This window comes from Eptatretus burgeri, chromosome 1 (genome assembly GCF_056783735.1).
Source record: "Eptatretus burgeri isolate ZD-2024b chromosome 1, Ebu_testis_v1, whole genome shotgun sequence".
Classification (NCBI taxonomy): domain Eukaryota; kingdom Metazoa; phylum Chordata; class Myxini; order Myxiniformes; family Myxinidae; genus Eptatretus; species Eptatretus burgeri.
The window spans coordinates 39,334,077-39,359,898 of NC_140961.1; the positions used below are offsets into that span (position 1 = coordinate 39,334,077).

A 25,822-nucleotide genomic window follows, 5' to 3' on the forward strand; every position below is an offset into this window, starting at 1 on the left:
ACCTGCTGCAACCACGAGGAATGTGGTCGGCCAACTGGCCTCCTCCATGCATGAGACTCCCTCGCTGAGAGAATCTGGTGAGCAGGATCAGCGTCAGGAAAACGAGCCACATGTCCATACATCCGCAACTGACACTCACGGACTATGCAGGTAACAAATCTCATCCGAGTCTTTCTCAGCAACCGCTCGTTGGACACAAAATCCGACCAGCGATAGCCAAGGATTCTCCGAAGAGACCTGGTACCAAAGGAATTAAGTCTCCGTCTCAGATCATTGGTCAGAGTCCAAGTGTCGCATCCATCGAGCAAGACTGGAAGTCACAGGTACCGGCAGCGCCACACCCCATGATCCAGTGAATCCATGACTCCCCAGGCCCGACCCAGACGTCGATTGACCTCTGACTCACAGCCAGCAGAGACATGAATCCTCTCTTAGGGATAGGACATTCCAGGCACCCACCCGAAGGGACCGCCTCAGGTTAACCCAAGGAGACCGCCGTCTGGTGGACGACACCTCAGCACCACCCCGACACACTCTCCCGCAATCTGACCCAGGGATGTTACCCCGTGGTTTCCCTCCTATCATCAAAGATTGGGGGTCCCGAAGGCTTTGCCCCAATCCCGTCATCCGGTGAGCTGCCCTGCGAAGGGAAGCTGCACAGGAGGTACTCCCACGGAGTGGGTTTTCAGATTTTTTTTGCGTTTTTGCGTTTTGCGCAATGAAGGGTTTTACGGTGGCCGGAGTGCAAATCCTGCAACCAACCTACTCATAAAAAGTAACCCAACTTCAGGAGGACGTCCGCAGACACAGTTGGGCACTAGATATGGATGGCCGTTGGCTCACAATGAGCTCCTCCGCCCTTTGACAGGTTTTGTTTTTAATCCTGCTGGGTGTCCAATCCTGCTTGTAATCTTCCTGCTAAAATTGACAAAATCATGAATATACTCGGTGAGAATGGTTAGACTGAGCATATAGTTAAGAAATACATGCACAAGTTTCTAAACACGACAAAAGAACGGAGGATTGGTCCGGACAAATGTCCAGTCTATATCAGGATGCCCTGGAAAGGGTAATCATCATGAAGGTTTGAAGTACAAATCAAACATATTGTACCCAACACGTTTCTGGCTGTGCAACCCCGAGTAATCTTTACCTCTCGCCGCTTGCTGACGTCAGTCAACAAGGATGTGCTACCCACCTCACAAACCAGAAATGTTATTTATGAGTTGAAGTGCCGATGTGAAGCTCGGTACGTGGGCCGCACAACATTAAGATTGGCTGATCGGATCAAACAACATGTCGTCGACCGAGAATTAACAGGGTCTATCTGACATTTCATTCAAATTTAGAAGAAGTCCATGTAGAAGGGCAACAGAGGAAACTAAGTAAGATTATTTTATGTAACCTTTATATGTACCTGTTATGTAGCACATGATATGAAAATAAAATGTTATGAGATAGCGGCAATTCCACTTTGAATTTTTGATTTCATTTTTCTCAAACTTTAAAAAAGTGTAGTTGGACCCTGTTAATTCTCGGTCGACGATGTCCCCTTGGCAATTCGAAGAAAGATTGTGAGGGTGAGAACACAACCAGTGCGAGCATGTAGAAATATCCAGCAACCACCGGCCACTGTATCTGCTTCATCTGCCATTGCACAGCACCTGCTTGCCAACCATATCTGTGCAGACCAGTACAATGCAGATTTGTTCAGGATATTGGGCCGAGGTCGGAGCTCGTTTCATTTTCATATGTTGGAAGCAACCTTCATCCTTACCACCGATCCAATATTATGTTGTCAAAAGGAATTTGTACGATCTCTGTGTCTCTTTCAGCATGGAAAGATCAAGGGAAGTACGGTAACAAATGGTGAATGGACCTTAGGGGAAACCCATCCCCCTCCCCCCTCTCTCCCGGCTGCGGTTGCAAATGTCAATCATCGACGAACTCTGCTCCAGCCAATGGGAGCTCAAGGTGAAGATGATGAGCCGACCAATGGGTATTCGGATTAACCGTGACGTCATTACGGTTGAACCAATCAGTGTCTACCTTTTTGAGATTTGCGTATAAAGCACGCGCCTTCACTTCCTCTGAAACTTGCTGCGATTTTTACCCTGAAGAGTGCAGCACGAAAAGCTTCGGTCACCATTATGTCGTGTTTGTTTGTATCCATATTAAAGTTCTGTAGTACCAAACATCTGTTTATATATATATATATATATATATATATATATATATATATATATATATATATATATATATATATATATATATATACATACATACGTACAGGGTGTCCCAAAAGTCACCTGGGGATTTAGAAATTAAATAACATTTCTGTTTTAAAAAATAATTTATGATTATTTTTATACCAAAAGAAAATTTACAAAATGGAGATAAATTTGCTTTTATTAAATGATGCTTTTAAAAATGGAGATAAATGATGCAGCTTAGATGTCCTCCATTTTCGGCTTCGCAGAGACGGGCTCTTTCGACAGCATTTTCCATAACAATGGACAATAACTGGCTGCAGCCCTCGAACTTCTACACAGATGTTGTCCTTGAGCTGCTGAATTGTAAGGGGCTTATTGATGTATACACGCTCCTTTAGGTAACCCCCAAGAAAATAATCGGGAGGCGTAAAATCAGGAGAACGTGATGGCCAAGAAATTTCTGAATTTTGCGAAATTATTCGGTGTCCAAAAATTTGCCTTACAAGCTCCACCGTGGCTTGTGCCGTGTGGGCAGTGGCTTCATCTTGTTGAAACCACATCTCAGGTTTATCCTTCACTGCAGGACGTACAAAATTCTCGAGCATTGCTCGATACCGCTCACGAGAGACCGTCGTTGCACTGCCATCCTCATTTTCAAAAAAATAGGCGCCGATAATCCTTTCTGACCTTACACCACACCAGACAGTGCATTTGAGAGGATGCAACTCATGTTGATGAATAGCCCTCGGATTCTCTAATCCCCAGAACCTGCAGTTCTGCTTATTCACAAAACCGTTCAAATGGAAATGAGCTTCATCGCTCATAACACTGAACAACAAAATTTTTTTACTGGAGATGTGTAAAGTGATTTAGACTAATTTGGGTACGCTGATTTCAAAAATCATAACCGTTTTGCTGTATCACGTCAGGATTTTCAGTAACAGAAATATTCCCATTGCCTAGAAGTCAGGATTTCAATGAAATTTACAAAAATTCATTTATTCATTTATTTCATCATGAATGCTTCAAAATTATAGAAATTACAGAAAAACTCCACTAGAATGTAATTAAAAATGCTTTAGGCATTTGGCTTTGCGTTTGTGCTGCTCTGTGTCAGTTTCACGATGCAGGAACCAGCAGAAATCGCCCATCATGTTCGGGTTGTGCCGCCCTTGGTAACGCGTCTCCATGAGTGAAATCTCTTGGTGGAATCGCTCGCCGTGCTCGTCCGAGACTGCTCCCAAGTTGTCAGGGAAGAAGTTCAGGTGCTGGTGTAGGAAATGGATTTTCAGGGACATCCTGGAGCCAAGTTTCCTGAAGGACTCCAGCAGCTGCTGCACTATTTCTTCATAGTTGTCCGCGCGCTCGTTCCCCAAGAAGTTGTCCGTCACAGCTTTGAAGCTCCTCCACGCTGCCAGCTCTTTGGGGTTTAGAGTTGTCGGAAAAGTTTCGTCCTTCATAATCTGTCGGATTTGCGGTCCAACAAAGACACCAGCCTTGATCTTGGCCTCCGACAAGGTGTTGCCAAACTTTTCCTTGAGGTATAAAAACCCACGCCCATTCAGATCCATTGCCCGTACAAAACTTTTCATCAAGCCGAGCTTTATGTGGAGTGGTGGAAGGAAAACCTTGGCTGGGTCGACAAGGGCGACATGCTTCACGTTGTGTCGACCAGGTACATGCTCTTTTCGCTCTTCCCAATCTTTCTTCGTCCAGTGATTCTTGTCGTCTCTGCTATCCCAGAGACAAAGGAAGCACATGTATTTCGTGTAGCCTGACTGCAGCCCTAACAACAGCGCCACCACTTTCAAGTCTCCGCAGATGTGCCAGTTGAAGTCATTGTACTTGATGGAATCAAGCAGCTGCCGCATAGTCTCATAGGTCTCTGTCATGCCGAACGCGTGAGCCAGTGGGACTGATGGTTTCTCGTTGCCATTGTGGAGCAAAACAGCCTTCAAGCTGTTCTTCCCCGAGTCGATGAAGAGGCGCCAGTCTGCAGGATCGTGATCACACCCAAGTTCTTTCAACAGACCGTTGATGTCACTGCAGAATGTCATCGTGTCTTCCATCTCAAAGAACTCAGCCATGTCTCTGTGACGTGCTCTGAACAAGGATATCTTGGTGTTAGGTTCAAGTAGATTCCACTGCTGCAGCTGTTCTGATCAGCTGGAGGTGTTGGAACGGGGTTCTCGTCATCATGAGGCACAGGTTTACGAGCAGAGATGCAGTCAGCGTACTTGATGTGACCTTTATTCTTCTTGTTGAAGCCGGCGATGCTTGTGCAGCAGAAATAACAATCATGATGATGATTCTGCGGCTCACGCCATATCATGGGCACCGCAAATGGCATGCTCGCGCGCTTGCCCACCAACCACTGAGTCAAGGTTGTGTGACAGCTTGTGCAGCAGATGTGTGGTGCCCAGCTCTGTTCTTGGTCCCCCACCTTACACCCGAAGTAGTGAAAGTAGGCGGCCTTCATTTTCACTGCTGTAGATATACTTCGCTGTTGATCTTTTTTGGTATACCGACCACAGACATAACAGAAGTTGTCAGGGTGATTGGTACAGGAACGCCTACTCATCTTTATCTGAAAGAAAGAAATATAACACAAGTTAACAACAATTGTACGAAATAGACATGTTAAAGACATATGTAAATTTCATTGAAATCCTGACTTCTAGGCAATGGGAATATTTCTGTTCCTGAAAATCCTGACGTGATACAGCAAAACGGTTATGATTTTTGAAATCAGCGTACCCAAATTAGTCTTAATCACTTTACACATCTCCAGTAAAAAAAATTTTTTGAAATTTGTTGTTCAGTGTAATCAGTTTATGAACAAATTCGTTTTCTTCATTGACCAACCTCTGAATTTGGACTGAGTAATTTAAGCATTGTCGATGATTAGTCGGTTTCAACTTTTGCACCATTTGCACTTTGTATGGGTACAGGTACGAATCGTTTCTTAGTATGCGATACAGTGACATCCGAGACATCCCCAACTGGTCAGAACGTCTGCGGATCGATGTTCCTGGTTCTTCTTGAACACTGTCCAGTACACGTTCACGATTAATCTGCGAATGGACTGAATGTGGTCTTCCAGATCGTGGCAAGTCACTTACTGACCCATATTGCTGAAAACGTTGAATCGACCGACGAATCATGAAATCTGAAGGTGGTTTTCTGGCATTGAAGTGTCGGCAGTATGTTCTTTGGGTGAGAATAATTGATTGATAAAATTTAAAATAAAATTCCACGATTTTTGGTTTTTTGTTCAGTTGTGAATTTTTCCATGCATAATTTCCAAATGTTAATCTAAATTCTGTACCTACCGACAGTGGTCCGAGGAGGGACAAACCACAAACCGGCGACAGGGTGTTGGGCGCCCAAGGCTCATCGATGCGCGAGGGCAACGAAGGCTATCCCGTCTTGTCCGAACTGACGGAAGGTCTACTGTGACATAAGTCACAGTAAATTTTAATGGTGGTCACGGGAGGAATGTATCACAATCCACAGTGCATCGCACCCTGCTGTGTATTGGGCTGCCTAGCCACAGACCGGTCAGAGTGCCCATGATGACCCCTGTCCACCGTCGAAAGCGCCGACAATGGGCACGCGAGCGTCGGAACTGGACCTTGGAGCAGTGGAAGAAGGTCGCCTGGTCCGAAGAGTCCCGTTTTCTTTTCGATCACACAGATGGCCGTGTACTTGTGCGCCGTTTACCTGGGGAAGTGATGGCACCAGGATGCACTGTGGGAAGGCAACAAGCCAGTGGAGGGAGTGTGATGCTCTGGGTAATGTTCTGCTGGGAAACCCTGGGTCTGGCCATTCATGTGGACGTAAATTTGACACGTGTCACCTTGCTAAACATCGTTGCAGACCAGGTACACCCCTTCATGGCAATGGTATTCCCTGATGGCAGTGGCCTCTTTCAGCAGGATAATGCACCCTGCCACACTGCGCATATTGTTCGGGAATGGTTTGAGGAACATGACGAAGTGTTTACTGTGTTGCCCTGGCCTCCAAATTCTCCAGATCTCAATCCGATTGAGCATCTGTGAGATGTGCTGGAGCGACAAGTCCGATCCACGCTGTTCCACCTCACAACTTACAGGACTTGAAGGACCTGCTGCTAATGTTTTGGTGCCAGATACCACAGGACACCTTTAGGGGTCTTGTAGAGTCCATGCCTCGGTGTGTCGGCGCTGTTTTGTCGGCACACGGAGGACCAACAGCATATTAGGCAGGTGGTCATAATGTTTTGGCTCATCAGTATATATATATATATATATATATATATATATATATATATATATATATATATATATATATATATATATGTATACTGTATATGTGTAATACATATATATATATATATATATATATATATATATATATATATATATATATATATATATATATATATATATATATATATATATATATTTTGTGTGCGTGTGTATGTACACACACACACACATTTACTAAGTTTGAGGCTCATCGAAGAGCTGATGATTGAGGTAAATGAGACAGGAGCAAAGATTGGGGAAAAGTGTATCTCGAGCAGCAATACCAGCACATATGGTGACAGTCCACGAGTGCAGGACCATGCAACTGCATCCTGTTCCAGTTATAGGTTGTAGTTTTGGCCTGAAGATCATCCTGTGAGATCACTGAATGCACCCGTTTGATGAATGAACCTTTAAATGTAATCCGATTAATCCACAGTGAATAAAAATACATCTCTAATCTGGCTTTCAGTGTATCCATGCCAAGACTTGCTGTTTGACTGGCTTACTTTGGAAAAAGAAAATAAAAATACAAAAAACAAAATGGATCTTCAACAAGCTTCAGCAGTTCAGACAGGCTGCTTTCACAGCCCAACGGGTCACAGGGTGGCTGTCATTCTGCCTCACTTTGTGACATTTCCTACTCTGTATCTGTCTAACCTCTATGCCTTTGCAGACCTTGATGCTCCAGTTTGTAACAATCAGTTGTATTAACAAGCCTGATGTTGGCTTAACGGTTAAGGTGGCTGATTTAAGATCTTCGGGTCTTTCACTTGAGCCCCTGTCCAGCCATTGAAATAACACCAGGTGGGTTGATTCAGCCTGTTTTCCTTCCAAGGTTGGCAAAATGAGTACCAGCTTACTGGTAACAGGGGCACTGCACCAGTGACACAACCACGCTTCCAGAACAAATGATGTAACCAGCTGCCACAGGCTGCATGTATTAACTGAAGGTTGTATTAGCCTTCAGTTAATGCAACAAGCTGTATTAACTGAATGTTAACAAATGTGCATTAACTGCTGTGTGAAGCAAAATAAAGCTGATGTTTCAGGGTGTTAACCCTTTGACGGAGTGAGACGGTTGAGATTGGGTTTGAGGAGAAGGAGGAGGAGGAAGAGGAAGAAGGGTGTGGGTGGGTGAGATGTTGAAACAAAAGTTACGAGAAGGGCACTCGGTAGAGCGCACACCTCCACCACATAATGCCTGCCGCACGAGAACATATCGGGCCCAATACATTTTTGTAATATCATGCTGTACAGTACTACATCGTTTTTGGCCCGATATCTCAATGGTGAAGAATCACTCTAAAAAGTAAATGATTCTCGTATCCAAATCCGGATTCGGATCTTCACCAAAATTGAATCACAATTCATCCTTGTCACACACCCAATCTGTCCGCCAAGTTTCACACAAATCCGTCCAACTTTTTGAGATATCATGCTATATATTAGTTTAGTCCAATCTCTCAATGGTAAAGAATCATTTTAAAAATTATCAGATCCGGATCCGGATTCGGATCTTCATTAAAATTGAATCAATTCTCCCTTCTCACACACAGGGGCGTATCTACGGAAAATAGCGCCTGTGGCAAGCACTGAAATTGCGCCCTGTCCAAACATCTGGCACCCATCTTTTAGATAACTTTACCATATCATCATCCCAAAAATACAACCCAAGCTCGTTCATCTTTTAATTAACAAATTATGCCACTACATGAAAATTTCAACTGCACCTTCCTTGCTTTCACTGATGCAAACTGGTCTATGATGTGCTCAAAGTCAGTTTTTTTCAGTTTCTTCCCTTTTTACACTCAGCAGAGCAAGATCACAGAGCCTGCCTTGACCCATGGAGGCTCTCAAATACGAAAGTATTAGTTTTAACTTGCTGAATGATCTCTCACAGCTGGCGATGGAAACTGCGATGGTTAGCATTATCTGAATAGCAATGCGAAGATCGGGGAACACGCTCTCATCTAAATACTGAACAATAAATTCGAGAAGCTCTTCAGGTCTTGATATTTTCATGTTGGCCCGATTTGATAGCAACAATCTGCAATCCAAAATTTATTCATATAGTTGCTGTCCATCAACATCAGAGCCGTACAATTCGCCAAAATTTTCACACTTCTTCTTTAGGTTGTTAGTCGGTGCCGTAACACAGTCCCTCGACATCGAGAAGGAACCCAAACTTGGCGTCAGTGTCATGCAAACGAGCAAACCTCTCATCCATTTCTCTTTGAAGACGGTCGAGTGTTCCCTTCATGACTCTTTCCATTTCCTCCTTGGCTGTTAACCCAGCGTCTCTCGAGTTATCAGCCATTCATTTATTTCGTCTCTGACGCAGACCGAGTCCTGCTCAGTGGTACCCCCCCCCCCCTTCAAGTGGTGTCCAGGGCATGTGCCATTCCTGCTATACCTTAGGTATGCCACTGCTCACACACCCAAAGTGTCCACCAAGTTTTGTCTGAATCCAACTTCAAATTTTTGAGATATCATGTACACAAACAGACATACAAACACAGACAGACAGAAAGAGGTGAAAACATAACCTCCTTCCACCTTTGGTGGTAGGGATAATAATGTTCTTGAATTTGAAGAATGGATAGCTTTTGAAAATAAATACGAGGGGTTTGGAAGGGAAATTGGGGGAAAATTAGAGCAACAAAAACTGTTCAATGTTGCAAGTGTAATTACCCTGCGTAACCAAAGCGAAAGTGGGGTTAAGCAATAGCTTCACTTCCGTCTGTTCGTCCGTCCATCCAGCTGTCTGTCCATTGACAAATGTTAGTTTATGATTGAGGAACAACTTGATTTCAATTGAATGTTATATTTTTGAACGCGAATCGGAACTTGAATCGGAGGACTAAACTGTAGTATTTAACGTACCTTGGCTCTCTGAATTCGTCCCGATCACACATGCACAGAAAGTAGTGAGATACCTTTTTTAGTCTGTCTGTCTGGCAGTCCAAAAAATTTGCAAAATTATTCCAAACAGGAAACTTACTGTTTTTAAAGACATCATATTGGATAGAAACAGGCCCAAAAAATTAGTTAGTGATAACTAATGTAATGTGTTAAATAGCATGGTGTAATAGACACTGACTGCATCAACAGCAGTTAACTTCCAGAATTCATTTTCTTCTGCAACCTTTAAAACCTTTATTGTCCCCTGCCCCTCTCTAAACAAGATCAGCGATGGGTGACATTAAAATGAGTTCTGTATGATCGACTGGTCATCCATCCAAAACTGATCTTCCGTCCATGAGCGATCATCCGTCCATGTACTTTTCTGTCTGTGATATTTGAAAAACCATTGAACATTTAGCTTTCATATTACACAGATCTGTTCCTCATACCACCCAAAAGGTGGGGTACCTTAGGTATCAGCTCGTTGTTTCTTTAAATTTAATTACATGCTTGAATACTGTAGAACACAAGTCACCTTCTTGTAGCTTTCAAAAACCTCCAGTTTTACAGTACTTGGACTTGTTAAATATGGCAGTTTAAGACACTGCAGCAACTGTGATAAACTTCCGGAATTTTTTTTTTTTTACGACCTTTAAAATCATTATTTTATTTCGATTTAATCATATATTTGAACACTTTGTGGGGTAAGGTGTTCTACGAACCCTCAAGTTCGTTGAGCTGTTTGCAAACACAAGATAAGATAAAAAATAGCTGGGATTTTCATTTAATTTATTTATTGATGTTGTACCATATTTTCAAATTGGATCTTGCAAATCTTAATTTTTTTTTTGAATTGTACTTTTCTTTTTTAATGTTTGCAGGCTATAAAGCTCCTGGATGAGCTGACACACACACACACACACACACACACACACACACACACACACACACACACACACACACACACACACACACACACACAATAACACCGGACTTGACTTTCACCCAAAACCACCACTCAGCTTTGGAGAAGTGACAACATTTCCCAGAGCACTCTGGGTACCAGCGACATCATCATTCTGACATCGGTTTTTTCTTCGCACTCAGCAGGGCAATGAAGGAGGAATTTTATCCTCCTAATGAATGCCAACCTATGCGGTTTTTCTGTGCTCTCTCCTTTAAATGCTGAGTGTCAAGCAAGGAAGTAGTACGTTCCCTTTTTAAAGTCTTTGAGTGTGGGAGGTTGGCGCTTCTAACCCCAGGCGAGTTATACCAGAGCGGATGCTCTAACCATTATACTTCCGAGTCTGGCAAAATATTTCCTTTTTAATATTGCATTCTCTTTGCAATACACTACAATAAAGTAATGCACTACACGCAATGCAATAATGATGTACCTATCATTAAATCCTGGATTCGTGACCTTTTCATATTGCCATTTGAAACTCGGTCGTGAAAACAAGTTTAAATCAATCTGAGTGTCGATATTAGCTTTGTGCATGTCGCCGTTTATCTGTAGCACTTTTGCCTTGAGGCTTCTAGCTCACAGATGGCAGATGAGACGATGGGTTTGATTCGCTCTATTTGTTGAAACCATATCTGCTGTGTGTGTGTGTGTGTGTGTGTGTGTGTGTGTGTGTGTGTGTGTGTGTGTGTGTGTGTGTTGGAGTAGTATCAATGCGCCAGCGCAATAACTTTGCTCTCCCTCTCTCTCGCTTTGTAATCGGAGAATCATGGGTTGTTTTACTCCAACCAGGAGCCTCCCTGGTGAATGTGAAAGATAACATACATCTTCGGTGATGAAGTGCATGCCATTAGAACAGTCTTTGGGTTTATTGCCTGTTGACACACGGACTGTTTAAGAAGAGGTGGTTTACAGGTATTATTGCATTACCAAGCCCCTTTGTCGGTCATCGATCACACTAATTGCTGACCTCTGCTAAGGCAACATTATCTGAGGTTCACACACCACGTTGCGCAGGGATGTCAACTGATGTTTTGTGTTTATATGTTTTGTGTTTATATGTATCCTGGATTCCGGCCTTTCGTGCATTCTGATTATTAAATGGGTGACTCGCATGTTCTATGCCCTACAGAAATGAACACTCAGTTTGAGAGTTAAAATGAAAACCCCACCAATCAACTTTCTCGACTTTGTAGTAATCTTTAAAATTAACCTCCGAAAAGTAATCAAGCCTCACCCATCACGCATTACATGAATGGTTCATGGCAAGTTCTGAAAATATTTTCATTTTCCTGGCGAAATGGTGCTCCAACTAAATTGTTCAGGCTACTATACCTGTGGGGGAATTTTTCTAAGATTTAAGTCTGAGCTTAGTTTTGGAAATGAGATTGGACAGGTATAAATTGGCGAGAAGAAGTGCTCTTGGTGTTGGAAACATCACCACTCGGATATGCAAACGAAGAATCTTAAAATGTGTTTGAAGTGAATTTAAAATAGAATTGAAAATGTTGAAGATGAGCCTATGAGCAGTTGAGACAGAGACAGAGACAGAGTTGTTAGTGGTCTGTGACATGAATGGATTAACTTGGAACTTGTTTAAAAAGCAAGCTCATGAGATGATATAATTAGCAAGAGATTGAGGTAAAGAGGGAGCAATTTAAAATGTGATTGAAGTTTAATAGTCTTGCTTCAGTTGAGATAATGCATATTATCTTAAGACTAAGCCATCACCTTAACCCCCTCCTCCTCCTCCTGCTTTCAGAGCCCCTGGTTTCCACACTTTGCATTGAACGTATACTGGATACACTCAGCTCGTTCATGGCAACACCATTGGACAGCATTGATAAAGACTGCGCTTCTGTGACCTGTGATCTTGCCACGGCATATTTCCAGGCAGCCAAAGGTATCCCACTGCCTTTTGCTGCCCACACAATGGCTCTGGCCTTGTTCCGCCTGGTCTGTCAGCCCCTGGAACCTGACGACCTGCTCTCCGGTAAGTTCTTAATTTTATAGAATTGGTCCATGCAGTGATGGTTTATGTGAAGTGATTGCTTGATATTCACTCTCATTAGCTTGAGTTCAATTACTTGGTTCAGAAACGAAGCACATATACTAGTTCCTATTCACATTTTCCACTGTCTCTTTTGTTTATTTTTTATTTTCCTGATACATAATGTTTTTTTCCTTTCATGCCTCACATCATTATCTTCCATGAGCTTTGTGTGCAATTGTCATTAACATCACATTGTAATAATCATAAACAATACACTTGGGGTCATTCAACTCCAAAAGAGTCACTTTATGAACAACATTACACTAATGTAATGTCCTAATGTAACGGTAATGGGTGCCAAAGGAAACTCATCTCCTTTTTTTTTTTAATCAAAGCAGTACTCAAGCTACACTACATGGCCAAAAATATGCAGACATCCCTTCTAATTGGTGGATTCGGCTATTTCAGGCACATCCATTGCTGACAGGTGTATAAAATCAAGCACACAGCCATGCAATCTCCATAGACAAACACTGGCAGGAGAATGGGCCATACTGAAGAACTCGGTGACTTTCAACGTGGCACCGTCATAGGATGCCACCTTTTCAACAAGTCAGTTCGTCAAATTTCTGCCCTGCTAGAGCTGCCCCGGTCAACTGTAAGTGCTGTTACTCTGAAGTGGAAATATCTAGGAGTAAAAACAGCTCAGCCGTGAAGTAGTGGGCCACACAAGCTCACAGAACGGGACAGCCGAGTGCTGAAGCACGTAGTGCAGAAAAATCGTCTGTTGTCGGTTGCAACACACTACCGAGTTCCAAACTGACTACAAGCAACGTCAGCACAAGCACTGTTCGTCGAGAGCTTTACGAAATGGGTTTCCATGGCCGAGCAGCCGCATACAAGCCAAAGATTACCATACCCAATGCCAAGCGTCGGCTGGAATGGTGTAAAGCTCACCGCCATTGGACTCTGGAGCAGTGGAAACGCGTTCTCTGGAGTGATGAATCACGCTTCACCATCTGGCAGTCCGCTGGACGAATCTGGGTTTGGCTGATCCCAGGAGAACGCTACCTGCCCGAACGCAGAGTGCCAACTAAAGTTTGGTGGAGTTGGAATAATGGTCTGGGGATGTTTTTAATGGTTCATACTCGGCCCCTTAGTTCCAGTGAAGGGAAATTTTAACCCTTCAGCATACAATGTCATTCTAGATGATTATGTGCTTCCAACTTTGTGGCAGCAGTTTGCGGAAGGCCCTTTCCTGTTTCAGCATGACAATGCCCCCATGCACAAAGCGAGGTCCATACAGAAATGGTTTGTCGAGATTGGTGTGGAATAACTTGACTGACCTGCACAGAGCCCTGACCTCAACCCCATCGAACACCTTTTGGATGAATTGGAACCCCGACTGTGAGTCAGACCGAATGACCCAACATCAGTGCCTGATGTCATTAATGTCCTTGTAGCTGAATGGAAGCAAATTCTCGCAGCAATGTTCCAAAATCTCGTGGAAAGCCTTCCCAGAAGAATGGAGGCTGTTATAGCAGCAAAGGGGAGACCATCCATCCATCCATCCATCCATCCATCCATCCATCCATCCATCCATCCATTGGGACCACACTCTGTGCAGAGCGTTGGTGCTGCCTAAGCAGTCTCTGGCTATATTAATTCTCTGGCTATATCTCTGGCTCTGGCTCTGGCCTTAGCCCCACCTGATATTAATTCAACAGCCGAGTGGGATTTGAACTCGGTAACCTAAGATCCCAAGCCCACCACCCTAAACAATAAGCCAACACCAAGCATAGGGGAAACCAACACCATATTAATGCCCATGGTTTTGGAATGACATGTAGGACGAGCAGGTGTCCACATACTTTTGGCCATGTTGTGTGTGTTGTTTGAGCTAAACAGCCCTTTCTGTTTGTGAAAAATCTGAAATGTGTTTCTCATGGTGTACCTGGCGCAGGTAGAAAAGAGCTTTTTTATATTGTAACTCACCTCCACTGGAATGTGTATAATAACACAATGAAAGCAGATGACCTAGAATGAGCGTACATGCCTGAGAGTCCCACCTCATATTGCATTACATTGGTTAAACGTCTCTCAAATAGAGGTAATTTACTCCTCTACACCTGTTTGCCACTTTATAACAAATGGGACAATGTGACTGCTGTTGTACTTTGACTGCCTCTCTGTTTTGATCCCACAGTACTCTAAACTAAATAAAGCAAAAATGCGGTTGCATGGTTGCTGACTAAATATTAACTCCCAAAGCCAAAATCTTTACTCATGCAAGCCAAAAATAGCTCGTTTTGTTTACTAGCATAGGCCATTTGATGTGTTCAGCAATTTTTATTTTTTTAAAATCTATCTGAAGTGTTTACTTTGAGCAACTTGGTGGCAAGATCAAGTTTGGACAAGGTGGAAGACAGTGTCATCAAAATAGTCCACTGTGTGCCTCGAAGCCGTGTTCAAACAACGAAATCTGGAAAGTAAATGAATATATGTCAGTGGAGTAACCAACGGTCTCAAACTTGAACGACCCACGATTTGCGGGTAACATTGTTTTCACTTCAAGCAGCACGGAAGGACTGAAAATCATGATTGAAGAGAATTTTGAGAGTCAAAACATCAGACTGAAAATATATATATGGATGAATGCTTTGCAAAAAAGGAGGTGACTCTAATTTTATATTGCAACATTGTGAGAGCAAGCAATCTATTTAGGTCAACTCGTACAAATGGATACAGATCACTTTGAAAAAGAGAACTCGAGCAGGATGGACAGCATTTGGAAATTGCAAAAAAAAAAGTCATGAAAAGCAAACCGCTTTTGTGTCTTAAAATGGGAGTTTATAATCGGCGTGCTTTCCCAGCAATGATGTATAAGAGTTAAAAATGGTCTCCAACCAGTGGCGTGAATCCGTTTCGAAAAGTGGGGATGGCGGGGTGGCAGTGTGTGTATTATCTTGAAATTTTGTGGGAATGATGATATAAATCCCCCCCCCCCTCACAGGTGTTACGTTAGTTATGTAATTTAATTAACCTTTTTTTGTTTTAAATACCTACGTAATTTTAATTTTATTTTTGCAGCACCCAGGGTGTTTGAAAAATTACGTCGTTACTTACGTAATTTTTGAATGTCCCCAAAGTGGTAAACTTATCTTCAATATCACTACAGTATTACTAAAAAATGTGACAAAAGGCCCACTGGCCACTGCAAGAAAAAAGATCTCAAACATCCGGAAAATAGACTGCGTGCAAGGTATGCGTTTCTGGTACCGGTTGCACGTGTTCTGTTTGTCAACCTCGATACGTAATCTCCTAATGACAGCTATTTGGTGCTTTGAGGTGTTTTAATATCGTTTGAAAAAAACAAACAAAATATTTGTGACATTTGCTTATTTATTTTTCACTGCATGGATGTATGGGGTGGGGGATGGGATGTGGATGTATGGGGTGGGGGATGGGATGTGGTTGCATGGGATGGTCATATAGATATATCCTATGGACATGGACATATGGAAATGGACAAAAAAGTGGGGACTAATGTCCAAGGCGGGATTTATGGCCGTGTCTCCAACAAAGATGGAGCAAAGATTGATCACCTCACAAATAGCAATGGAAAGATGCCGTCTCGGTATCATAAAAAGAGACTCGGCCAAATGGATCAGACAGAATGCAAAATTCAATGACATTGGTCACAGTAACAAAAACCTGGATGGAATTGGCCTGGACTCTCAGCAAGAAGAATGAACAACTGAAGGGATGACAAGAATTACAAACTGGGAACTGGCAGATGAACTTGTAAGAAGCAAAGAAAGACCAAAGATACGATGGAGAAACGGAATTTAATAAAAAATTGTTTAAGTACAATGTCGCCCTGAAATGCAGAGAACAAATACAGTTATCAGACTTCTTTAGGCACTTGATGCTTGCTTAGAAGTTGACATTTGAGGTATTATTCCTTCTTTCATTAAATTTGCTTATCAGCTCCTACCCCACCAGCAAGGAAAGGTTAAAAAGAAAGTTTCATTTTGCGAACTCATGACCAAGAAATTTGTGCAATAATTCTGAGTTTATCTCTTCCCACAATAAACCACATGACTCTCGCTCCATTGAAATATTCCGTTAATTTGTTCCCTCAAGTTTTTCCATCACTTTTTCTGGTTTTTCAATCCAAATGCTTGATCTCAAGCTCATCTGCCAATTTTTTCTAACACAAATTTAGAAAGCGATTAAAAAGACTGTCTTGCTCCATCACCGAAGGTGGACGGAAGTTGTGTTTTTCCTCCTGTCTATGAACAGAATATCTCAAAAAGTTATGGATGGATTCAAACAAAACTCGGTGGACAGGTTTTGGCGTATGACAAGGATGAATTGTTTGTATTTTGGTGAAGATTTGCATCCGGATCCACATAGAATAATTTTTTTGACGTGATTCTTTACTCTTGAGAGATAGGGTTAAAAACGATATATAGCAGGATAACTCCAAAGCTTATGGACGGATTTGGACAAAACTTGGAGGACAGGTTGGATGTCAACTGTTCAGCCTGGTGGCCTCTAAACCTGTGATCGCACAATTAATCCCCAGGAATTGGTCACTACTCATGTCCAATAATTTTTCTCTGTAAAATGATGGCATTCGCATCAATCAGTATTGAATACAAGCCAGGGATAAAAGTCGTCGGTGTGAGTACAGGGATCTAAGTTGCTGCTGCGTTCATTCTTTTCATGTGCATTTCCTCAAATCTACTATCGCCTGTGGGAATTCGTGCTGGAAAAATGCATTTCCTTGAATCTACTCTTACCTGTGGAAAATTTTGGCTATCCATCTTCTGCAGTGTTATGACAGGCTCAGTTCCAAGAAAGTATATCGAACATCGGTTGATTATTGCTGCAGGGCGAGCCATCTGATAGCGAGTCACGCCCTCAGCTTATAAGTCACGGCAGACAAAATGGATGTATTGTGTTCACACCGACTTGCTCCACATAACTAATCCATATGCCATGGTACCGGAAGGATTAACAATTCTAATGTGTTGACATACTAACCTGCATTCAAATATACCTCAGCTATTGAAAATTCGGATTTACTGTTGACTAAACCCTTCTGTGTGAACACACCTATACTCTCTGTATATGTCCTATGTCCAATTCTCTGTATATGTCCTATGTCCAATACTGTGTCCAATTCTTGTGAAATGAAAAATCGTCTTGATTTCTTGAAATAGTGGTAACTTACCATTTGTAGAAAGAGCACGTAACGTGCTTTTCTCAAAACATTGTGACAGCCAACTGAATCACAAATCTTTGAATCCTTCAATTCCTTCTTCTTCACCTGGTTGAAATTAATGATTACCAGTTCAAATTAATCATCACCTGTGCACGACTTCACTGGCCAAATACCAGCCTGTTCCTTGATAAGGAGGGGTTCAATCACTGGGGATAGGTGTGTCAAGGTGAGTTGTTCAAAAAAAACTTGTATGTTTGACACAAGAGTGATACTGGCCCATAGCTTTTTGCTTTTGATGGATCTTTTGCGGGCTTAAAGATTTCTGCGACTCATGCACGATGCCAGATCTTTGGGAATTGCTGTTGTTCCATGCAGATGTAACACGTCAAGAAGCCTCTTGCTCATAACTGGGCCAAAGTGTTTTATTTGCTCAATTATGATGTTGTCCAAGCCAACAGCTTGACCTGCCTTGGCTTTGTTGATAGCTATACGGTTCTTTCCTGAAGAAAGGCTGGCAGAGCTTTGGATTACCAGGTGGAACTTCAGATTAACTTGAAGCGCAGTGTCTGTTTAGTAGGGGTCTTTCAGATGTTTTTCCATTTCGGAGCATTTGGTTGGCAAATTGATTTGGGATGACAGTCTGGTGTGGATTTACTTTCTTTGGGTTCTTGTTAATCCAATATGACTTCACCCAAGCTTTCTTTCTGTTGTGTGTCATGCCTGTGGATTTGACTAAAGATTTTTCAAGATCTTTGTCTCTTAGCTGATATAGCTCTGTCATGGCATCACTGGTTGAAATTGTCATTAGCAAAATGGTCAGCTCCCTACTTCTGCTTGTAGGTTTCATGGATGTTTGCCCATTGTGAGGTCAGGCCAGGTATATATTCTTTCTGTCATTCTTGTGGAAGATGTTTCCTCCACGTTTTCCACACAGTTAATACAAATTAGCCAGAGTTTTCTGTGATGGCCTAAATTCCAACAATGGCCTTATCTTGATCCATGGGGAAGTCACTCCAGTCAGCTTTCTGAGTTGATACATCAGTTCAAAGGGACACTTTCTGGCTGAACCACAGCTTTTATTTATATCCCAATGGGATGGTGCTGTGATTGAGGAATTGGGTCTAAGACAAGTTTGATCGACATACGAGTTAGTTTGGAGCTGGAAAAAATGAGGATGGGGTTGCACTGGCGTCTCCAGCACCCATGATTGAAGAAGCGATCTTGCAAGCCCATCATGAATGAGGTGGAGATCTTGTGAGTCCATCCACGCTTCTCGGAGTTGGCTATTACCATCTGCTTCATGATAACCCCGCACTGGATGCTGTGGCAGCTGAAGTCTCCGATGAAGATCCTTTTCCTGCAATTCACATCATTATCAATAAGATGAATCTCTTTGTGTGGGGGTTTATATACTGATGTAACAGCGAAGTCACCATCAAAATTCACTGATGGTCTTGATGTCATTGTCTTCTGACTTTTGCAATAGAGCATATTAGGGAGATCTTGATTTACAAAAAATGCGCTTCCTTATTGTTCTTGTGGTTTTTCAACCACCAGTCATGATTGGGACATGAGGACGAATATCATCTGGGCTGCGGTCTCCTGTATATAAAAACATGGCAGTTATATTTAACACAAAGATTGACAATTAGATATTGTTTGGCTGATAGTCCCTTGGCATTAAAGGACAGGATTGTCATCAAAGGATCTCCTGTACATACCACTATTAAATATCACTGGTTCAGACATTAAAGTTCAGTCTCAGGATCTTCTCAAAATGTGGTGGTGATTGTTATTACTGGCAAGAAATAGTACTAAATCCTATCTAATGTAGTTATACAGCAGATCCAACCCAGGTCACACTTCAGTTGGCCTGTTTTGCATTCCCATCTGAACACATAGTGCTCGATTCAGGGAACCCAGGTTCAAATACGAGACAATTTTTAGGTTTATCCTTTGTCTCCCCGTGCCCTATAATTCATGTTAAAGAACACTTGTGTCTTCTAATGTGTTTGCTCACATATGATTGATTTTACAAACTCCTCAACGAGGCTTACAGTGATTATAAAGAAACCTCGTTTGTGCCCTCAACTCCAAAGTCTGCTATCACAATTAAATAAATAATCTTCTCAAGGGGGAATAACTTCAGCTCTTTGTAGGTCTCACTCTTGCCTCAATGGGGTCTTCTTTGACGTATAATCATTTTTATTTTATGTTAATTGCTTAATTGCTTGACTACCCCACCCCCCTTAATGTTTCAGTCGTTATTTTATCAAATTGTTACCTCTGTTCTTCTTTTCACATCTCCATGATTGTCTTTTTGTTTGACGGCATCTGTTCACTCGATGCACTTTTTACTGTATCTCCAGAATTGACGATTGGAGTTCACTTAATCCCGAGCTGCTTCAATACTCAACTCCATTTCACCCAGAATACGGAAATGGTTGTCTTGACACTCGTATACAAAAGAGTGATTGTATCACTCAATCACACCCTCAATCGCTGGCTTCCATTCAATTTATATACATGATAAGAACAATGACCTTCATTTTCACTACTTTATTTTTATTCAAGCTAGGTGTGCGTACCCATCGCTTCGCTGACTCGTTTAATCAAAATACAGCATGTTGTATTTCACAAACATAATTGCATGTCCATCTGTGCATCTCAATGGGGGAAGTATACTGTATAGTCTAGTAGGAAGAGGGGGGTATCTTGCAGCCCCCCCCCAGAAATATACTTCTAATCAGTGTTTCTAGATTGGAGAAAGTGTGCAGAAAATGATGAGCTATGTTAAAAAGTTGTCAAAATGTCCCACGTACCATTTATATGCAAGTTAGTGCCCCCATTATCGAAAAATCTAGTTTCACTATATCTCAGCCAACATTGCAGATAACTAAACAAATAAGATGTCTGGACCCATGTTTTGAGGGTCAAAGATCAAAATAAAACTATTCTTAAAGTGATCACATGTGTCTGTGTCATGCTAGTATGCAAATTAGTGCCACCATTACAAAATAATCACATTTTTTTTTACCAATTAAGAGACTCCATATTGCAGAAAACTGAACAAATCAGGTGTCTAGACAGAATGATGTTTATTTATTTTGTAGTACAAGGGTCAAACATCATAATAGAACTCTTCTTTTTCCCATTCCAGATAAACAGTCAGGTAAATGCTTCTCCACTATGAATCACTCATCATCGTTTTTAATGAAATCATCAGAGTCCAACTCGTCCTCTTCTTCCTCTTCCTCCTTCTCTTCCTGTTCACGCTCTCCAATGTCCAGGAGATCAACTAGCGAGGTTGGTAGGACAGGACCGCAGGACCATACTGGTTTCAACACTCCTTCATCAGTCCTCATCCATCCTTGCCCCTCATCATAGGGTTTTGGCTTTTCCAGAATAGCTTCATCAGCTCGCTTGTACAAGGCGACACGGTGGTTCACGCGTTGGACGTGCGGCTTCAGAGCAGAGTGGAATGGAGGAAGGCGAGCCAGGTCGACCTTAGACTTGGAAGTGAGTTTCTTGTCCTCCCCAACCATTTTGCGTAGCAACTTGGCACGGACGACGTCCACTGAAGACTCACGACTCTGTCCATTCATCAGACAGGTGAATTGCTCCAACTGCCTCAGCACCTCAGGCTTGACATTCCAGTAGTCACCGAATTGACTGAACGCCTTGTGAAACCTGGGGTTCTTCTCCAGCTTTTTCAAGGGCCCCACCTTCCCCTTCCCTTTGAAGGCACTGGTACAGTCTTCTCCGCTGAACAAGAGAGGTTGAGAAGTTGTCGATGTTTCCCTGACCCCGTATCCAGGTATACAGTCAGCTTGATGGCATGAGCATGGAAGAGAAGAATCATGAAGATATCTGTGTCAGGTGTTCTGACCACAGCATTCTTGTGTCCGAGGGCAGCAGCATGATGGAGGTACGGTACCACCCTTGTATCAGTCTCTTCCTGGTTGCTGTAGAATGTAGATTGTGGGGAGCTCACCCACCTCAACCTGAAACACAAAGGGGCATTGCACTTCAATCCACCAATTCTAGATCTAGACAAAAAATCAAAGATAATCACTTATAATTTACCAATTTTACCAATATTTAAATATAAGACTGAAAGAAAAAATCGCATCACCAATCACCAAAATTTTATACTATTATTCACTAATCACCAAGAAGCACGTTGGCAATATTATTTAAGTTAATCCCGGTAATAATAATTAATAATAATATGGGTTTTCAATTTACCTTGCCATTCGATGAGACAAGATGGTGGGCTCTCCCCTCCATGATCAGCACTGCCATCTCTGTTCTCTCCAGCTTTCAAGTTGCCTGTTGGTCACTCCATTCCATAGTCGCAGCAGGAGCTGGCAGATCTGCTTTTTCTTGTCGTCATTTGCAAGGAACATCTTGAAGTCATATGGCTGCCTGGTCACTCGTCCAGCCAAAATGATCTTCTCTGAGCTGCCACGCCTCAACCACTCCTGCGCTTTTATAGATTACGGGTGGTAACTGTCAGTTGAGAACAAGAAGTGCTTCTTGGCCACCATTTGATCGAGCACCTGTAGGCATATCTCATCACAGGTTGGGGGAAGGTTGGCAAGGGTATGTAGCAGTGCCATGTCATCCTGGATGAACAGGGCATCCTTGGGGTATGGCAGATGTTCTGGGTGGTGTCCTCTAGAAGGTAGTGCAGAATAGAGGCTTTGTTGGTCTTGGAAAAAAAATCCATCCGGTGTTCCAAGGCTGGGAGGCACAGGCATCAGGCAGTACTTCATGAGTTCTTCCAAGTTCAATGGCTCATCTTGACTCTGAGACTTGACGAGGAGCACGAATGCAATGTTGCTTTGCTCTTGAAACTGTATGACCTGGAATGATAAATGGTTAACATGTTGATATGGCGTGTAACATAAAAAAATACGGGTTCACATTAAAAAATGTAAAAATAAAGATGACCATTTAAAAATAAAACATGAACTAGAGGGGGAACACTCGGTAGAGTGCAAAACCCCCGCCGCCAATACTGCTAGGTCACTCAAGTGAACCTGATATCCTATTCATTCAATTTGACGTCAACAGTGCTCACAGAGTTGTAGTTTGCAACTTTCCCTTTTACTTTTAACTTTTACAAACTCAATTCATTCGTCATAACAAGATTCCTTGAGACAGAAATTGATTTTACGTGGTTATATCCACCTGAAGTTCCAAAATCAGCTGCAATTATAATTTTTGCATGTTTTTTGTTGGAAATCACTTATAACATGTAGAAATGCAAAAAAAAAAATCGAAATTTTGTTGAAAAAAAAGTTGCAAAAATGTTTTTTTTTTTTTCGAACAATTTTTTTTGGGGGGGTGGAAATCACTTAAAACATGTAGAAATGCAAAAACAAAAAAAATTCAAATATTTTTTCAAAATGGCCACCATAGCGGCCATATTGGATTTTGGATCAAGTCCAAAATCTAATGACATGATCCTTGGACCAGACCTAATCCCCCCCCACCAAGTTTTGTCGAAATCCGTTGAGGAGTTTTTTCCGTAATACTGTTCACAAACAAACAAACAAACAAACAGAAAGGGGTGAAAACAGTAACCTCCGATCTTCGATGGCTGAGGTTAAAAAAATACAATAGCCCTCGGGTATTGGAACACCTCATTACCTTTCCCTGTGAGGATGTGAGGGTGACCTTCTTGTTGCAAGTCTCCATGGTCTTGAGTTTCTTCTTCTTGATTGGGTCGAAGAAGCTTTCCTGGCTCTCCACTTTGTATGCGTCTGATGAAGTCAGCTTTAGCGGCCTTGCCCACAGCTTCTGCTCCTCAGTAATGGCAGGACTAATTTGCATAATAGCATGCCAGAGATACATGTGGTCACTACAGGAATAGTTTTATTATGATCTTTGATGCTCAAAACATGGGTCGAGACACCTTATTTGTTCAGTTATCTGCAATATTGGCTGAGATATAGTGAAACTCTATTTTTCGATAATGGGGGCACTAATTTGCGTAAAAATGATACGTGGGACATTTTGACAACTTTTTAATGCAGCTCATCATTTTCTACACACTTTTTCCAATCTAAAAACACTGATTAGAATAGACCGGCAGCCCAGAGGGTTTTGATCATACGAACGAGGTACCAATATCTGAGTACAGGGGGTTTTAGGGAGTAACCTGACATATGAAGATATGGATTTCTGCCGGGCACCACCCGCTACGTGTGGCCCCTGGGGTCCCTCAAAGTGGCCCTGAAAATGGGCTAGATCAAACATTGGAGGTACCAGTTAAAACCAGGTTTAAATGAACAAGTACATCCCCCAGAGTGTAGAATGGCCCATGCAAGAAACTTTGTCCGCTGCATAAGGGTCGCCAGAAGCCCCTTAATTTAGCCCTTTTGAAGAATTTGAGCTAGATCAAACATTGGAGGTACCAGATAAAACCTAGTTTAAATGAACTGGGACATAACCCAGAGTGTAGAATGACCCATGCAAGAAACTTTGTTTGCATCCTGTGTTTCATGGTGATATTGGTCATGGTGGTATTGTCCGTGAACTTTGGCTCAAATGAAAGAGCTTATTTAGCTTTGAGTTGAGTTTTAAAACCCTGTTTCAAGTTAAAGATGCAGAGAAGGAATGTGAAATCTAACCATGGTCTAATTGTACCTTAACCAGATGTCTCCTGTCCTGGTATGAGTCAGTTGATTTGTCTTCAAGCCATGTAGGTACAAGAACATGTAGCTCAGTAGTGCCCACTTCCCATTCCTGGTTCTGTACCTTTTTGAGCTTCTCTGAAATATGCAGCAGTTCCAATTTTCTTGTCTTTTCACCAAGTCTTCTAACTTTGTCTTAAAGTAGATCCACCATAGGAAATCCTTTTGTAATAATAATAATAATAATAATAATAATAATAATAATAATAATGTGATTTCTTATATAGCGCACTACACATACGTCTCAGCGCGCTTTACATCATCATCATTACCCCTGGCAGGACCTGTTCATTCCGAATACCATCTCAGCCCCTCAACGGAGCATACAGCCCTGCTGCCGATTTCAGCGCTGGTGCTGAGCATTGATTACATCGAGATACTTTTACTGTCCCTGGGTGGGGAGAGGCAGTGCGAAGTAAAGTCCCTTGCCCAAGGACACACCTCCGCTTATGTTTGCGTTACAAAGCGAAAACCCCCGATTGACACCGCTGTGATTTGAACCCGGACATCTGGATTGTGGGTCAACCGACTAACCCACCATGCTACGAGGCTTTTGTGGTACTAGTCTGGCTCCCTAGCATACAGAAAGGTTAACCTTTTGCATGTGGATTTTTATTACAATAAAGAATTCAATAAAAAGGTAGGGGGTGTGTTATAACCAACCTAGAATACAGTTCAGGGCCTTTACGTTTGACCTCCACATAGTCTCCCGAAAGGCCAACATTTGGGGTGTCTGGTAGGGCCAACGCAGTGGACAATTTGTCTGGCATGGGGCATTCTATACTCGGTGGAGTGTACTTGTTCATTTAAACCTGGTTTTAAGTGGTACCGCCAATGTTCGATCTAACTCAAGTTCTTCAAAAGGGCCAACTTAAGGGGTTTCTGGGAGGGTCAACGCAGCGGACAAAGTTTCTTGCATGGGTCATTCTACACTCTGGGTTATGTCCCAGTTCATTTAAACTCGGTTTTAACTGGTACCTCCAATGTTTGATCAAGCTCAAATTCTTCAAAAGGGCCAACTTAAGGGGCTTCTGGCGACCCTTATGCAGCGGACAATTTTTCTTGCATGGGCCATTCTACACTCTGGGGGATGTACTTGTTCATTTAAACCTGGTTTTAACTGGTACCTCCAATGTTTGATCTAGCCCATTTTAAGGGCCACTTTGAGGGTCCCCAGGGGCCACACGCAGTGGGTGGTGCCCGGCAGAAATCCACATCTACATATGTCAGGTTACTCCCTAAAACCCTCTGTACTCAGATATTGGTACCTTGTTCGTATTATCAAAACCCTCTGGGCTGCCGGTATAGAAGTATATTTCCGGGGGGTGCATGATACCCCCCTCTTCCGACTAGACTAGTACAATGAAGTGAAACACTCGGAAAATGGATCTTTTATAAGAGTTGTTGTTGTTGTTGTTGTTGCTGTTCTTGTTTGTGTGCTCTTTCCGGTTACTTTTATATATTTTTCTATTGCTGCGAGAAGTATTAATGCGTATAATTATGTGTGCTCCTTCCGTGT

At 42.3% G+C, this 25,822-nt stretch overlaps 1 protein-coding gene and 1 pseudogene across 7 annotated transcripts in view; one reads left to right on the forward strand and one right to left on the reverse strand.

Moving 5' to 3' along the window:
* The window catches only part of LTN1 (listerin E3 ubiquitin protein ligase 1), a 234,765-nt gene that overhangs the window by 93,138 nt on the left and 115,805 nt on the right, over positions 1-25,822 (forward strand). For all 6 annotated transcript variants that reach the window (XM_085880249.1, XM_085880254.1, XM_085880253.1 and 3 more), the window contains one exon: positions 12,136-12,366. In XM_085880249.1, coding sequence (XP_085736375.1) covers positions 12,136-12,366 — 231 coding nt within the window. The remainder of the gene's footprint in view (positions 1-12,135; positions 12,367-25,822) is intronic.
* Positions 20,794-23,464, reverse strand: LOC147034296 (uncharacterized; annotated as a pseudogene). Its single transcript, XR_015057861.1, has 3 exons — positions 23,258-23,464; positions 21,848-22,467; positions 20,794-21,603 (listed from the first exon to the last, which is right to left on the reverse strand). The product of XR_015057861.1 is annotated as an uncharacterized LOC147034296 (transcript).